The sequence below is a fragment of the Elephantulus edwardii genome, unplaced genomic scaffold (assembly GCF_000299155.1).
Source record: "Elephantulus edwardii isolate Elephantulus edwardi_28Jun2011 unplaced genomic scaffold, EleEdw1.0 scaffold00146, whole genome shotgun sequence".
NCBI classification, from domain to species: domain Eukaryota; kingdom Metazoa; phylum Chordata; class Mammalia; order Macroscelidea; family Macroscelididae; genus Elephantulus; species Elephantulus edwardii.
Window position 1 is genome coordinate 5,261,184 of NW_006399896.1, and position 15,937 is coordinate 5,277,120.

Below are 15,937 nucleotides of genomic sequence, written 5' to 3' on the forward strand. Positions count from 1 at the left end.
CCAAAGGCATGCAGTTCAAGGCCACCAGCTGCTCTGTGGGAGAAGGATGGGCAATCTCTTCCCGTGCGATTAACTGCCTCTGAAAACCAGAGGGTCAGCTGTGGGTCGGTTCCAATTGGACAGTACAAAACAACAACAACCACAAAATTAAGAAAATATTCCCTATAGCCCCCATGGAAAAGGCTTAGCTTACTAAAGTTACTGTTTTTATAACCTGGAAGACCTTGAAAACTTCTAGAAAGAAAATGTCACATTGTGATCAGATCATCAGAGGGAAAAGCTACTACAGAGCTCATCTGCCTTGATCATGGTAGGCGCTCAATTCAACAGTGTGTCGACACACTGACAGCATCACACAAATAGGATCACTCTTTTACTGAAAAGTTACACATTTTCTACATCTTGTTTTTCTCCACAGGGCAGAACCGTCCAACTGTAAGCTCTTCAGAAACAAAGAGAGGGGAAAATGATATATGCAGTAAGTAAACCTACTGAAGAGGTAAGCTGTGGAAAGAAAGTTTGACAAGCCTTCCGAACAGCCTTGCTTTTTCAGATCTGTAATGAACATCTGCTGAGAGCCATGATGTGCCAAGGACAGTGAAAATCGAGAGGGTAAGGGGGTGAGCACAGCATCATCTCTGTCCTCTGGGGACTCAACAGTCATGTGGTCAAGATGCCAACTGTGCAACCAGTTATGACAATACAAATTCAGATTACGCACACAAGGACGTGGGCACAAAGAGAAGTGGCTGGCTGGATCTGGGGGTACCAGAGAAGGATCCACAGAGGAAGTGACAACTAGAGTTGAATCTTAGAGAAGAGGGATTCTGGACAGGCTGGGCCATAGTACAGAGCACTCAGGGGATGAGGGAGACGGTGGAGCAGGACATCAGGTACGTGGGAAGGAGTGACGGGAGAGGAGCATGACAGGAGACCAAGTGTGGATGGGCAGCTGGGGCCACAGGGAAAGGCTGTCTAGGCCATGCTGTGTGGTCTAGGCCTTACCCTGCAGATAAGGAGGACTAGGACTCTGCGCAGGTAAGAAACTCCTGGAGATTTTACTTTGTAAAGATGATAAACCACTATCAGCAGCAACAAGAAGACGGACTGGAGAGGGATGAGAACAGAGACAGCCCCATTAGGAGGTTGCTGTGGCAGTTCAGGCAAGAGATAATGAAGCTCAAATCAACAGTGTTTCTGAGGAAAGAAAAGAAGGGAGACATTTGTGAAGGCAAAATAGGATGGAAATTTGCGTCTAGGGGACTTGGGAAGGTAAGGAAAAGAGAGAAGATAGAAAGCTTTGAAGCTAAAGAGACTGGACAGACAATGAGAACATTAGCCAAGAGAGAGACACAGGAGAAAGGACGCTCAGGCTGACAGGGTGGAAGATGTGAACTCCACAGGACATGTGGTATCTGGAGGGTCAGTGGAGATGCTCAGGGGCATCTGCTGCCCCCTCCACTTACAGCACGCATGGACGCCACACTCCTTCAAAGCCAGATTTCTCTTCAGCTTTTTAGTCTTTCATTTTGGGGTTCCTGTCTATTCACTGCACAGCTCTCTACCTCATTCTGCCAAAGAGGGGACATGACAAGATCAAGACCTGGGCGCCACTGGCAACAAAGACACCACATTCAAGTCAATCGGCCTCTGAGCACATGGACGCATTTGCATTCATCACCACTTCCCGCTCACTGACCGGTCTTCCTCGTCCGGCTGCCTTCACCCTGGAACTTTCTAATAGAGCTGAACACTCTCAGGTAACTCCCAGAGGGAGGCCAATTCTAAGTAGCTGACAAAAACAGGTGATCAGCACATGCCATGTTTTAAATAGCCTTAGAACATCAATAAAGCAGGAGTTAAACTTTAAAAGCTTACAATTGTTGTGTTTCTTCCCTAATGCCAAATTTCAAATACATCTATTGATTTTGACTGCTTTGAAATTTGTAATACAACACTGTCTAGTATATTTCTAATTGATTGTAGCATAAAGTAAACAAGCAATCATCTACTTAGCAATTTTAGGTTGATGCTGATCTGGAGAGACCTTGGACTATAAAGAGGGCTCGAACTCACTGACTGTTGTTGCATACATTCTCTCTCTAGTCATCATGAGAATAAGAGGTGTCTGCACTAGTTTCACTCATTCAGTGAAGCCCTGTCACTACAGCAATGTTCCACCAAGTGTCACCAGGACACTCATGGCTCCAGGTCTACTTCATGGGGACGCTGCTGCTGAGACAATCTGGGTGATGTTCTGAGCTCCTCAGGCAGCTGGTCTGGGGAAATGCAAGCAGACAGGGCCATCACTGCACAAGAGGATGGATGCCATGTCTGGAACATGGAGACAGGGGCAAAGGGTCTAGTGGCGTGGTAAGCCTGGCTGACAGGGGGCTTTTAAAAGAGGGCTCACGCAATGAGGCACGCTGCTTCTCCATTCTCATCACATGCATCTGGCGTAAAGCACGCAGGATCTGTCCTCTAACTTGTAGCTAGTGCCTTGGTTACAGCTTCTTTTATCCCTGGAAAAACTGTCGCTTCCAAACTGTTCAAAGAGTCCTACCCATGCTCTTAAACCTAACTTTAAAATGGCAAAGTGTAAGTAACTTGTCCACTTTTTTTACTTTTAAAAAGTGTGGCGACTAACTGGAAGGTGCGGCTGGATCTGCCAGCTGCTCAGCAGGAGAAAAGATTATGGCAGGAGGTTAGGGAGTTGGACCAGGTTTAGACCACAGCCCAGGGAACCCCACATGGAGGGCTGAGACCGTGGCCCAGTGAACCCCATGTGGAGGGCTGAGATTGTGGCCCAGTGAACGCCACATGGAGGGTGAAGACCATGCCCAGTGAACGCCACAAGGAAGACTGAGGTCGCGGCCCAGTGAACCACATAGAGGGCCAAGACCAGGACCTAGGAAGCCCAGCAGGGTGTGCTACTCCATTACATGGGGTCACTGTGACTTGGAACCAGCTTGATGGTGCAACAATAACACAATATTAACAGGCTGACATTTTTCCACATTTCCAAACTTTTTTCTCCTTCATATTTTATAGATATACACTGACTCTAACACTGTGACTCGGGATTTTTAGCATTTAAGGTGACTGTGAGAGAAGATGAGGAACAGACACCAGAAAAGCTAACGAAGTTCCCTGGCAGCTGCTCAGACCGCACTGTAGGTAACCTGGTCTTGAAATCCACAGCGGCCAGTCTGAGCCTTGACATCAGAGAGAGGTTTTCATCAGGAATAACACCACTTGCTTGCAAAAGGGATAGGAAGTATATAAGAGTTTACAAAAGGCTGTTTTCACTTTTGTTTTGTTTGGCTTTTTGCGAAATGGGGTATGGTGTTTTTAATTTTAAGAGTCTAGAAAACTTAAATTTTCACCTTCAAAATAATGAGCAATTGACTTATATAGTTATATCCTACAGAATACTTTTTACATATTTTCTTCACTCTTCATCGTAAGTTCAAGAGGCAGAGAAGAACTGTCTCTACTTCACAGACATACAAGGAGAAGCTAAAAAAGTTCAAGGAACGGCTTCAGAGCTGCAGCTGAACAAGACTTCCAGTTCCAAATGCAATACTCCAGTCCGGACATTTTGCTAACATTTACTGAACACTGACTATGTGACAGGCACTGTCATTACTCTGAGGACTTAACAACAGACAGGATTTTCAAAAGGCAAACCTCTCTTCAATCTCCAAAGACCTATCTCAAAGACTCAGAACTGCTTCCAAGAGTTAAATGGGGTTTCTTCAGTCACCAGGCTCCTTCTTGACGTGCAGAACTAAAATGCACAGACTTCACAGCTGAGGCAGCTCATTTCTCTGCGGAGGCTCTTCTCCCGCGTCCCAGCTTGCACAGGCTGCGTGCATTTGGCATCCAGCTGCTGTCAGTGCTGAGGGGTCAGGGATCACTGCGGGGGAGCTTTGTGGAGTCTGTGGTTTTAACTGAAATCAGAGCCTTAGCCCTGGCATGAGCTGTGTCTGTGCCCCTCACTGTTAGCATGACAACCCCCCACCAATAGGAGAACCTCAGCATGCATTTCTACAATGTACAACAGAGTAGATAGAAGAGCAGAAGAAAGGAGCAGGACAGAGACTACAAGTCTCCCCCAAACTCTGGGTAAATTTATAGACCTCCTTTCCAGCCCACCTGTATCTCCTCCCAGTAGCTTATATCCTTCAGTAATCTTACCAAGTGCCTCTATGTTTCTTAGTTCATTCTTTTTTATTCTTACTGCCTCCCAGTGCATGAGGCCAGGTCTCACCACCTCTGGCAAGCTGTGGAGGTCTCTAATCAGTCCTATCTGCCTATCTCTAATCTCTTCAGCCACTATATTGTTAGAATTCATTTCCTAAATTGCAGATTTGGCCTACATGGCATATTTCCTACAAATCGTCATTTGAAAGTCACCTTCCACCGCCAGATTAAAATAATCCTTAGCACAGCACTCTGGGCTTTATAAAACCCCCACCCCACCCCCTCCCAGCCTCCTATCTGCTGCGAGCTGCTCCTGAACCCTCCACTCTCTTCCTGGGCATGGCCCTCCTCCCATCCCTCTTGTTATCCACTGTGTGCCCTCTTCTACACCAATACCACCTTCCTCCAATGCCACTCTCTCATTCCCTCAGGCTTCAGGGTCGAGGACAAACTATGTTCTCTCTGTAACTTTCCTCAAATCCACAGTTCCAATGCATCTTTCTTGTCTACTGTTCAAAAGCAATGTGTTTATATTTCTTTATTTCGTGTATTGACCAAATAATAAACTGTGTGTAGGAAAAAGTATGTATACTATACTGTATGGAGAAAGGATGAAAATCATGCAACTGTTGAGGACTTCCGTTCACATGGTCGCTATGAGTCGCCTATGACTCGATGGCACTTAACAACAACAACATACTATACTGTTGGTGTTGTGTTGTTGTTATGTTCCACTGAGGTGTGTTCGACTCATAGAGAACCTATGTACAACAGCCCTGAAATTTGCTCTATCCTGTGCCAACTTCATTGTCTCCAATACACCTACCCTCATTACCCCAGTCACTATATCAATCCAGCTCAACGAGGGTCTTCTCTCTTTCTCTGTCCCTCCACCCTTCCAAGCATGATGTCCCTCTCCAAGGGACAGGTTGCTCTTTGTAGCATGCCTGAAGTATGTCAGATGAAGCTTCAGAATCCTTGCCTCCAAAGAGCAGACCAACTTCAACCTCTCTAGGATGAACCTGTTTGTCCTAACAGTCCACAGTATATTCAATACTCTTCTCCACTCAAAGGCATCAATTTTCTTTCTGTCATCCCTAGTCACTGTCCAGCTTTCTGAAGCATAGCAAGCAATAGCAAAGACTATGGCCAGGATCAGGCACACCTTAGTCTCCAGACTAACAATGTTGCTCTTCAGGACTCTGGAGAGGTCCAAGAGCCAACTTTCCCAATGCAATTTGTCTCTTAATTTCCTGGCTGCTGGTACCGAGACTGTGGAGCCAAGGTAAACTAAAACTACTAACACTCTCAATCTCTTCACCATCCATCATGCTGCTGCCAGTTAGCCCAGTGATGAGAGTACCCTTTGCAAATATTCTTCCTTCCTCTTATTATTAGCCTTTTATCCTTTGCTTTTCTACACCTCCCTTCGAGGGCTTGGCAAATAGTAGGAGCTCAATAAACATGTAGATTCAAATTACTTTCTAAATAAACCTATGAGACACCTGACACTCCCTTTTCAAAGATGCCAATGCAAATTTCACTGAGCAATCCCCACCCACAAAAGCAGAGAATCATACTTTAAAACATCACCCAACAATGTCACCTTCAAAAGTCCTCTGTGAAAGAAAGTTAACCCTTTGTATAGCATAGCGATGGGCTGATTTTTGTTCAGGTCTAAGGACTGCTGGAAGTCTTCATGGGCGGTCACATAGTCCTACAGGGAGGAGAGAGGGGAAGAAATAGAGGCTGCCATTAGATATGTAGACAATTTCTACTTTTGATTGACAGAGGGAAGCCTTTTTAATAAAATAAAGTCTTCATTCATTCTGTGCCTTGTTAAACACATCTCACAACCATCAACACTAGATGAGTGCTTATACTGCTATCTACAATAGCTGGGTTTTCTTAGGGGCTTGCTGGAGAAAGGGAAAGAACTAATAAAGGATTGTTGTTGCTGTTTACCCTAACGTCAGAACTGACTCATAGCTGACCCTCCACAGGAGGAGATTGTCCATCCTTCTCCTGAATAAAGGATGAATATACATTAATCATCTTCACTACAACAAGGAATAGAGGACTGGTGGCCTACTGGTAAGAAGATATGCTGCAATCCCAAAGGCAAGTTGTTCAAATCCACCAGCTGTGGGAGGCCAGCAATGGGTCGGTTCTGTATCAATGGTACACAACAAGGAACATTACCTCATGAAAGCATTAAACAAAGTTTCCAGATTATTTCAGTATATTGAATAATCAAAGAATTGTGCTATTGGGTTAAAATGTATTATATTAAGCTTTCTATTATATATATACACACACACACACACACACACACACACACACTAAATAAATGCTATTTCTAATAGCATTTTTGCATTAAGATCATTGTACACTCACAAAAATAACTGTGGAAGTCATAAATACCACTGTGACAACAGATGATCATGCTAGATCTGGGTCACTGATACAGAGAAGCCAGTCTGGAATCAAGCTGGTTTAGATTCTTAGGTAAGGGCATACCAGGGGATTTACATCCTACCTCTCTGTTGTCTAGGTTTAAAAATGATACAGACTTCCATTAACTTCTGGGTGTATAGGACTGATGTTAGCAAGATCCTGAAAATACCCATTGAACCCTCCTCCAAACAATGAAAACACACATCTATAAAAAGTATATTAAAAATACGTTTTGTACCTTAATTTACATATCATAAGGGAGATTATGTTTTTGGTTCTTTTTTTAATAATATTTGAGCAGACACTCTACTCTTGCTTTGCTGTTAAGATCCTAAATTTAACTTTTAATAAATATTGACAGGAAGTTCTAAATTAGAAATGTTTTTACTTTCCTCAGGACATCTAAAACAAGTATGGATGTCCTAAGCTGTTAGATGAATCTGAGAAATTATGTTCAAAACTTATAATCATGTTACATATAACTACAATGAAAGTTTAAAAATCCATGCAAGGGTACATAACAAAGAGGTAGAATCACGATTTTAGGCTTGAAAATAATGTTGGTTTCCCACCTGCTTTACCTCATACAGTTAGGCATCAAGTGAATTGGTATTTGCTTCATAGGCAGTTTGGCTGCATGTATTAGAGAATGAAAGGACATTTGTAGTAATGCCTGAAAATTTGGTGCTTTAAGTTAAGATTCTCCTCTGATGCTAATGGATTCCATAGAGGGTATAGTTATGAATGATGCAGAAGATTATAAGATTATAAGAATTTCACTTCTCAGTTGTTAACTTAAGTTTTTATGGGGAATTAGGGATTTACTGTGTGACTTGCATTTGTGTTGTGTGTGAAAAATAAATACAAGAATTCATTTAAGTTTACTGCAAAAAATAATTATATAGACTGGGTCAAGGAAAGGGGAATGATTCAGTGTGAAAAACAATGTATCTCATCTTTATGAACTTTGTATGTAAACCAGTATTATAAAAAAAATCACATAGATCATTTTCTATTTTGCCATCTATAAGAAAGGCTAAAGGATGACTCATTAACCAACATTCTCTCCTCTCTTTTTTTTAACTGAGATTTTAATGGAAGTTTATAAAAGAACTTGGATTTTCCATTCATTCATTGGTGTACATTTTCCTCCCTGCCCACCCCCAGTTTGTATTTTCTTTGGAAAAAAATTCTTTCATTTTTTTTTAATTTATTTTATTATTTTTGTGTGTGTGTACCGTCAAATCAGATCTGACTGGTACAGGAGGAGATTGCCCCTCCTTCCCCGGCAGAGCATCTGGTGGATTTGAACCGTGCACCTCTGGGATTATAGTTGCAGCTTCTTGCCACTAGGCCACCAGAGCTCCCCTAAAATTCTTTCATTATTATACAGCCCCTTCCCCCAGACCACTTTACTATGCAACTCTTATTGTGGACTCTTGTCATGCCAACAATACCTAATCATATATTCCTTTTATACAGTTCTCTCCCTCATCTGTTTCAATGCTGTATATGTTATTTATTCCTTTTTTTCTTAGTTTCCTCTCAACCCTGATGTCAGTCCTGTTTTATAACAGTGGCATTATGTAACATTTGTCCTTTTGTGTCTGAGACAGTTCACTTAGCATAATGTCCTCCATGTTTACCCATTTTATATATTATTTCATAAGTTCTTTGTTTTTCAGTGCTGCATAGTATTCCATTGTGTGGCTACACCACAACTTCTCTCTTCATTCATTTGTTGATGGGCACTTGGGTTGTTTCCAACTCTTTACTATTATGAACAAAGTAGCAATAAACTGGGTGTTCATTCCCCTCTCTAATTATATCCTAGTCCATAATTAGCTTCTTACTTGATAGCTCAAGCAATAAAATGTGTTGTCCCCTTTCCTTTCAGCCAGAGGAAACACTTCTCTAACTTTCTTATATCCAGGCACTCTCCTGAGAAGACCCAAACCCCATATCTACCAAGTTCCTGAGGCTGAAGGTGCAGGAAGACCCTGACCATCCTGCGAGGAGAAGTCCGTGGGCAGGGCAGCTCACCTCTGAGATGAAGTACAGCGTCCCTCGATGCCGGAAGAGCCGGGCGGAGGGCTGAAGCTGGATTGCTTTAGTCAGGTCAGTCACTGCTTCACTGATGCGACCCAAAGGGGACAGAATCTGTGAATCCAGAAGAGACAGTCAGAGGAGAAAATGTCCAACCACCAACCCTAACCCTGACAACATTTTTGGGCCCACCACCCCCACTGCACTCACAGGTGACTCTCAGCACACATGAATTCTTGAGCCCAGGCTGTTGCGACGACTCCTCCTCCTCACTGATGCACAGCTGCCCCTCCCAAGGGATTTCAGAGGCTGTAAATCACGGGAGGGACTGCCCTTCTTTCCCCTGAGGTGCAGCTGTTGGATTCAGACCACCTGCCTTTGGTCTGACCCACTAGGCCACCAGCACTCTCATGGGCCCATGCAGAAGTTCAAAGTCAACAAGTCTGTTGGTCTCTGTATTAGTCAAGTTCAGCCATGGAGACGGAAGACCTGCAGCTACATGAACTGCCTCGCCATCATTTCACACACTGACTTTCAACAGATGTTGTTTTCCTTGCACTGTGACTTCTTCCATTAACTTGCAATGTGACTTTCTAAAATATACACATTTAGTACCAAAACCTAGATAGCAAGATCGTGCTGAAGATTATCCAGAAACAAATGGAATAATACATCAGCAGAGAACTGTCAGATGTGCAGGTTGGATTTAGAAGAGGCTGTGGCACTAGAGACATTCATAGCCAATGTTAGATGGATCTTGGCTGAAAGCAGAAAGTATCAAAAGAATGTCTATGTGTGTTTCACTGGCTATGCAAAGGCATGTGACTGTTGATCAAAACAAACTGTGGCTAACTTTGAAAAGAATGAGGATCCCAAAACACTAAATTGTGCTCATGACAAACTTATACTTGGACCAGAAAGCAGTAGCAGAATGAAGCAGGAAAACACTGCATGGCTCAGGATCAGGAAAAGTGGTTTGTCAGGAATGCATCCTATCTCCATACCTTTTCAATCTATATGCAGAAAAGATCATTTGGGAAGTTGAATTTCATGAGAAGGAATGTGGCATGAAGACTGGAGGAAGACGCATCAACAACCTGCATTATGCAAATGACACAACCTTCTTTGCTGAAGCTGAAGAGGACATGAGGCATTTGCTGCAGAAGGTTAAGGATTGTAGTTTTCAATATGGATTGAAGCTCAACATCAAGAAAACAAATATTCTCACCACTGGGTCAATTAGCAGCTTCATGATGAATGGAGAAGACTGAGATTGTTGATAACTTCAGCTTGCTTGGTTCCACAACAAACATTCTTGGCATCAGCAGTCAGGAAATCAAAAGACAAATTGCACTGGGAAAGTCAGCAGTCTGGGACCTCTAGAGTACTGAAGAGCAATGATATCAGTCTGGAGGTGCACCTAATTCAGGCCACGGTCTTCATAATTACTTGCTATGCATCCAAGAGCTGGACAATAAATAAGGATGATAGAAGAAGGATTGACATCTTTGAGCTGTGGTGCTGGAGAATAGTGTTGAACATACTGTAGACTGTCAGGAGAAGAAACAGTTCTATCCTGGAGAGGGTGAACCAGGCTTCTCTCTGGAGACAAGGATTTTGAGGCCCTGTCTCACATACTTTTGGGCATGCTTCCAGGAGGGACCAGTCCCTTGAGAAGGACATCATGCTTGGAAGGGTGGAGGGACAGCAGAGGAAAGGAAGACCCAGGATGAGATGGATTGACTCAGTGACTGGAAAAATAGGATTAAGTCTGTCAGAGACAATGAGATTGGCTCAGGATAGGGCAGGGTTCAGAACTAATGTATGTAGGGTCACAGAAGACTTGATGGCACATAAGGACAAATAAAAATGATGGCTATATATACACACACATTAAAACATACACATATTTGTGTATAATGTACACAGATATATAAGCAGGGAGGTGTAAAATCAATCCAAATGATCATTTTGAAACCATAAAGCACAGAATGTTGAAAACAAGTTGGCCTTCAGCTATATCCTTTATGGCAATATGTGCTACTTCTAAATTTCTAAGGGTTTGGTAAGCTTTCTGTGTTAACATCTCTTAGTTAATCAGTCACAATCAGTAAGCAGAAATTTGGAAAGTCCTTACGTCTCTAGCATCAGCTGTAAGGAGGGAAGTAAGGAAGCAGTAAGGATGGAAATATGGGAGACAGGGCAGGGTGGAAAAGCAAACGAAAAGACCTGAGAGAAAATGTAATCCTGCATGGGTATCAATATCCATGCATGGATCCAGCCTGACCATTCTATCCAAATCCAATCCCAGATGGGCATCAGGGAGCTCTGGTGGCCTACGGGTGAAGAGCTGCCTTACCTGAAAGCACTCAACTCTAATCCACCAGCTGCTAAGTGGGAGAAAGACGGGCAATCTTCTCCTGTGCAGCAACTACTTCTAAAAACCTGCTTGAGGGTCATCTGTGAGTCAGCTGCAATTTGATGGAACTCAACAACAACAACAACAATAACAAACAAGATTAGTATAGATATTCATGCAACCAAGCTCCACCACTGTATCTTGATCAAAGCTGTCAAATTACAGCTTATTTTTGGTCTCATAACATAGATCATAGTCTAATCTGAAGGATTATTCCCTTTGAGAACAAAGGGATGTTACAGCTCATTCTAAAGAAAGCAAGGCCATCCATCCCTTCCACCTATGGTGAAAGCAGGGAGCTTTGGTGGCCAAGTGGTAAGACACTGCACTTCAATTCCAAAGGTTAAGTGGTTCAAATCCACAGAAAATGGAAAATCCCTCCACCCCCACCCCCACCACACCCCGGCCCTGTGTGGTTTACTGCCTCTGAAAACTCGCTGGAGGGTCAGCTCTGGGTCAGTTTTGGTTCAATGTACACAACAACAGCTATGAATAATGCCACATCAGATGATCAAAATTGTTTCATTTAGTTAATGCCTTAACAGAAATCCTAAAGTATTTAATCTAACCAAATACATAGTAAAATAAATATTATACTCCATGTGGCTGGAAAGTTTGCTCTTAAGAAAATGTAGAATCAACAATTGCTATTTTCGCACTCTTCTCTCTGTTCTGAACACCCTCTCAACCTCGTCTCCCCAGGAAACGGGCTTTGGGCCACAGTCACCTTCCTCAGTGCTCTCATGTCTTTGGCCTCTCACCAGCACCAATGGCCGGTGCCTCCCTGTTTCTGAAGGTACACATCTTGGTTCCTAATGCAGTAAATATGTCGTGGCATTCTCACGTCTCATTGTTTGCATCTACCTCAACATCCTTTTAGACATCACGATGTTGTTGTTGTTGTTGTTATGTGCCGTCGAGTCGTTTCCGACTCATAGCGACCCTATGCACAACAGCCCTAAACCCTGCTCTATCCTGCGCCAACCGCACCGCCTCTGACACACCCATCCCGATTACCCCAGTCACCTAATCAATCCATCTCATAGAGGGTCTTCCCCTCCTGCGCTGTCCCTCCACCCTCCCAAGCATGATGTCCCTCTCCAAGGACCCATCCCTCCTGGCAACATGTCCAAAGTATGTCAGACGAAGCCCCAGAATCCTTGCCTCCAAGGAGTAGCTTGGTTTAATCCTCTCCAAGATGAATCTGTTTGTTTTCCTGGCAGTCCATGGTACATTTAGTATCCTTCTCCAGCACCACAGCTCAAAAGCATCCACTCTCCTTCTGTCCTCCCTAGTCATTGTCCAACTCTCTGGTGCATAACAAGCGATTGCAAAGACCATGGCCTGTATCAGGTGCACCTTAGTCTCCAGAGAGACACCGTTGCTCCTGAGTACTTTAGAGAGGTCCCTAACATCAGACTTTCCCATCACGATACGCTTTTTGATTTCCTGACTGCTGGTGCCAAGAGTGTTGACTGTGGAGCCGAGCAAACTGAAGCTGTGAACACTCTCAATCTCTTCGTCATCCATCCTGACGCTGCCAATTGGTCCAGTGGTGAGAATCTTTGTCTTCTTGACATTGAGCCTCAGTCCATACTGAAGGCTGCAGTCCTTGACCCTTCGCAGCAAGTGCATGAGGTCCTCCTCAGTTTCAGCAAGCAGGATTGTGTCATCTGAGTAATGCAGATTGTTAATAGATCTTCCACCAATCCTGATGCCACAAGTCTCCTCATAGAGCCCAGCCTCTCGGATAATCTGCTCTGCATACATGTTGAAAAGGTATGGAGACAGGATGCATCCCTGGCATACACCCTTCCCAATTTTGAACCATGCAGTCTTACCCTGCTCTGTTCTTACTACTGCCTCTTGGTCCAAATATAGGTTTTGCATTAGCACAATCAAATGTTCTGGGATTCCCATTCTTCTCAGAGTCAGCCACAGTTTGTTAAGATCCACACAGTCAAATGCCTTTGCATAATCAAGGAAACACAGATAGACATTCTTCTGGTATTCTCTGCTTTCAGCCAAGATCCATCTAACATCAGCAACAATATCCCTAGTACCACGACCCCTTCTAAACCCAGCCTGGACTTCCGGCAGTTCTCTGCTATAATTATTATTATTTGACCTTTGCACTAGGTCAATAAGTACATCTCGTAAGCATATAATATATAAAAAACACACACACATCAGTGGGATGCCACTACACAAGGCTAGAAATGCCGTTTTGAACAAGCTGTCCGAGAGAGTGTTGCTAATTGTCATATGGACAGTATATATCACATGTCATATTCTCCACTGAATACAGACAGGAGCAGTTCAAATGTATACCATCACCACACTTTTGGTACCAACTAACAGTATTCTGTGTTAAATCAGGAGTACTAGACAGTCCCCATATTTTTAGCAATCTCAACTATGCTTAAGGGCATTCAATGCCTCTGTAGGAAAGCACATTGATAGGAATGAACATCAAATTTTAAAAAATTACAACACAAGGCAAAAGACACCACTGAGATTCACCCAGTACAACAACGACAGGGAGACAGACAACAGCACTCACTTCTGCCCGCTGCTCAAACACCTCTGGGTGGTCTGGCTCCAAGGCGATGACTCGGCTCAGCTCGAACAGAGCAAGCTCAGCGTTCTTAATGTCCTTGAAAAGGCACAGCTCAGAATCAGACACACTGCTACTCAAAACCAGGCAAAAAGATTTCCTGAAAAAAACTGGTCGTTCAGTAACAATACAACCAACTTCCCAACTTCCTGGAAGTAAATATTAATTTAGCTTCTGCACAAGAGATGTTCAACCAAGACAAGTAAGTTAGGATATTACCATTTTTTAACTCAGGTCTACTGACTGACCAGTCGATATCACTTCGGACTTAGCTGCCTTCCAGAGGTTCCACAGATGGTATTTAAAAGTGCATTTTATAAATTGAACCTATTCTAACATTGAGTCTGAAGATTCAAGAAGACTGTGGATAGCAACATTTGAAACAATGCTGACCAGTGAGAAAGGGCAGGGAAGAAGTTGGCAAATCAGCCTTAATAAAAAAATGACAAATGTGTCCTTACGTTACCCACACTTACAGAAGTCGAGGTAAGTTCTTGTTAAAGTATTAAATAGACATCTCAAAATATAAGGGTTTGTTGAAAGATACAAAGTTCATGTCTCCTATGAAATTAGGAGAGATGGAGACTGGGAAGAAAGATTTCGCTCCACATTTGAATAGATCAACTTCTACGGCGATCATCTGCTGCCTCTTTGAGAGCCACAGTTGTTTACCACCCAAGGCAGCCATCAATCACAATCCTGAGTTCTTAGTCTTCTATGTTTCAATGATCAAACTTGGGCATAATGATGTAAGAAAGAATACAAATGTTACATAAAATGTCTTTAATAGGCCAGCTTAGTATAATACTTTTATTGGGGGGGAAAAAAGGTGGATGGTTTCTCTCTGAAAAAAATGTAGAATCAGTGAGTCTTCCTAACACACAATAAGATGAATTTAAAGTCTGTGTCCAATGCTCCAAACTTAACGTGTGAATCTCCGAATGTGAGATCACTTCACCGCTGATGGAGAGGCTCAGCCAAGTCTTCCTTTCACACCCCAGTCCCCGCGCCTCCCTAAAACACGCTTATTCCACAGCTCCTCCTGCCTTCCTCAGAGGACTACGGGAAATCACTGACTGCACTTATCTAAGAAGGTAGAAGTTTTACACAGTCAAAAAAAACAAAACCAAAATATAAAACATCATACTTTTACTTTTTCATTCAAATTCCTAAAACTGTGGAAAGCAGGAAAAACCCAAGTCCTACTGTAATTGTTAATCACTGATCTCTACTGGAACAGAGATGTCATCTTAGGAATGAAGCCAAGGTTCAGGGTTTTCTTAGTCAATTTCTAGTTTATGAAGAAATCATGCTAAGGCAAATAAAGGCTGCCCTTGTGGAATGGACATGTGGCAAAATGAGCCAAATAAGATCCAAGATCTAAGCAGAAAGCCTAAAACTACACTCAATAGCCATTGGATCTCGAGAAAAGCATTCCATGGCCATTTTTTCATCTATAAAACCGAAAAGACACCAGTACTTATATGCCATGAGAGCTCACTGACCAGTGAGTGGCCCCATCCCACCCCGTCCCTGCCCAGTAACTCAGGCACCACGGCATTGGACCTGGGCCATACTCACATGCAATCCCTTCTTCCCGTAGGCAATCCCTCGGCCATAAATTGCACTAACCAGATCAGGCTCCTCCTAGTCAGACCAAAACAAAAACATGTCAAAACAACAAAAAAAATCTGTTTCTGTTCAACTCTACTTTATATATACTACTGCTCCTTAGATATCAATACAAGAGCCCCAAACCTGAAAGACTGTATTCATTTGAATGAGTTCATTCAAATGAGAGTTCATTTGACTGAAAGCTTTGCATTAGAATAAAGTAATGACAGGAAGGCAGCCTGCCTGGCCTGCTGAGCGCCTACCATAGTACACACAACACCTTGTTTAATGTAATCCTCTCAGCATCTCTCCCACGTGGCAATCTCACATTTTACAGAGCAGAAAGCAGGAGTTAAACAGGTATGAATTAAATGGTGGGTAACCGCCTCTTACAATAACTGTATGCTGAGTGTAATATCTCAGTCACAAAAAGACAAATATTGCATAGGGCCACTGTTGTAAAACAGGACTGACATCAGGGTTGAGGGAAGACAGAAAAGGAGGGGAGGAATGATGTATACTGCATTGAAACAGATGAGGGAAAGAACTGTTTAAAAGGGATATATGATTAGGTATTA

General features: G+C 43.0%; 1 protein-coding gene across 2 annotated transcripts in view; it reads right to left on the minus strand.

The window, feature by feature from the left end:
• The window catches only part of TTC13 (tetratricopeptide repeat domain 13), a 124,680-nt gene that overhangs the window by 70,477 nt on the left and 38,266 nt on the right, over nucleotides 1–15,937 (minus strand). Inside the window, exons 5-8 of one of the 2 annotated variants that reach the window (XM_006894551.1) lie at nucleotides 15,327–15,392; nucleotides 13,692–13,784; nucleotides 8,707–8,823; nucleotides 5,813–5,923 (exon numbers count right to left, since the gene is read on the minus strand). In XM_006894551.1, coding sequence (XP_006894613.1) covers nucleotides 5,813–5,923; nucleotides 8,707–8,823; nucleotides 13,692–13,784; nucleotides 15,327–15,392 — 387 coding nt within the window. The remainder of the gene's footprint in view (nucleotides 1–5,812; nucleotides 5,924–8,706; nucleotides 8,824–13,691; nucleotides 13,785–15,326; nucleotides 15,393–15,937) is intronic. The other variant, XM_006894552.1, reaches the window with a different exon arrangement.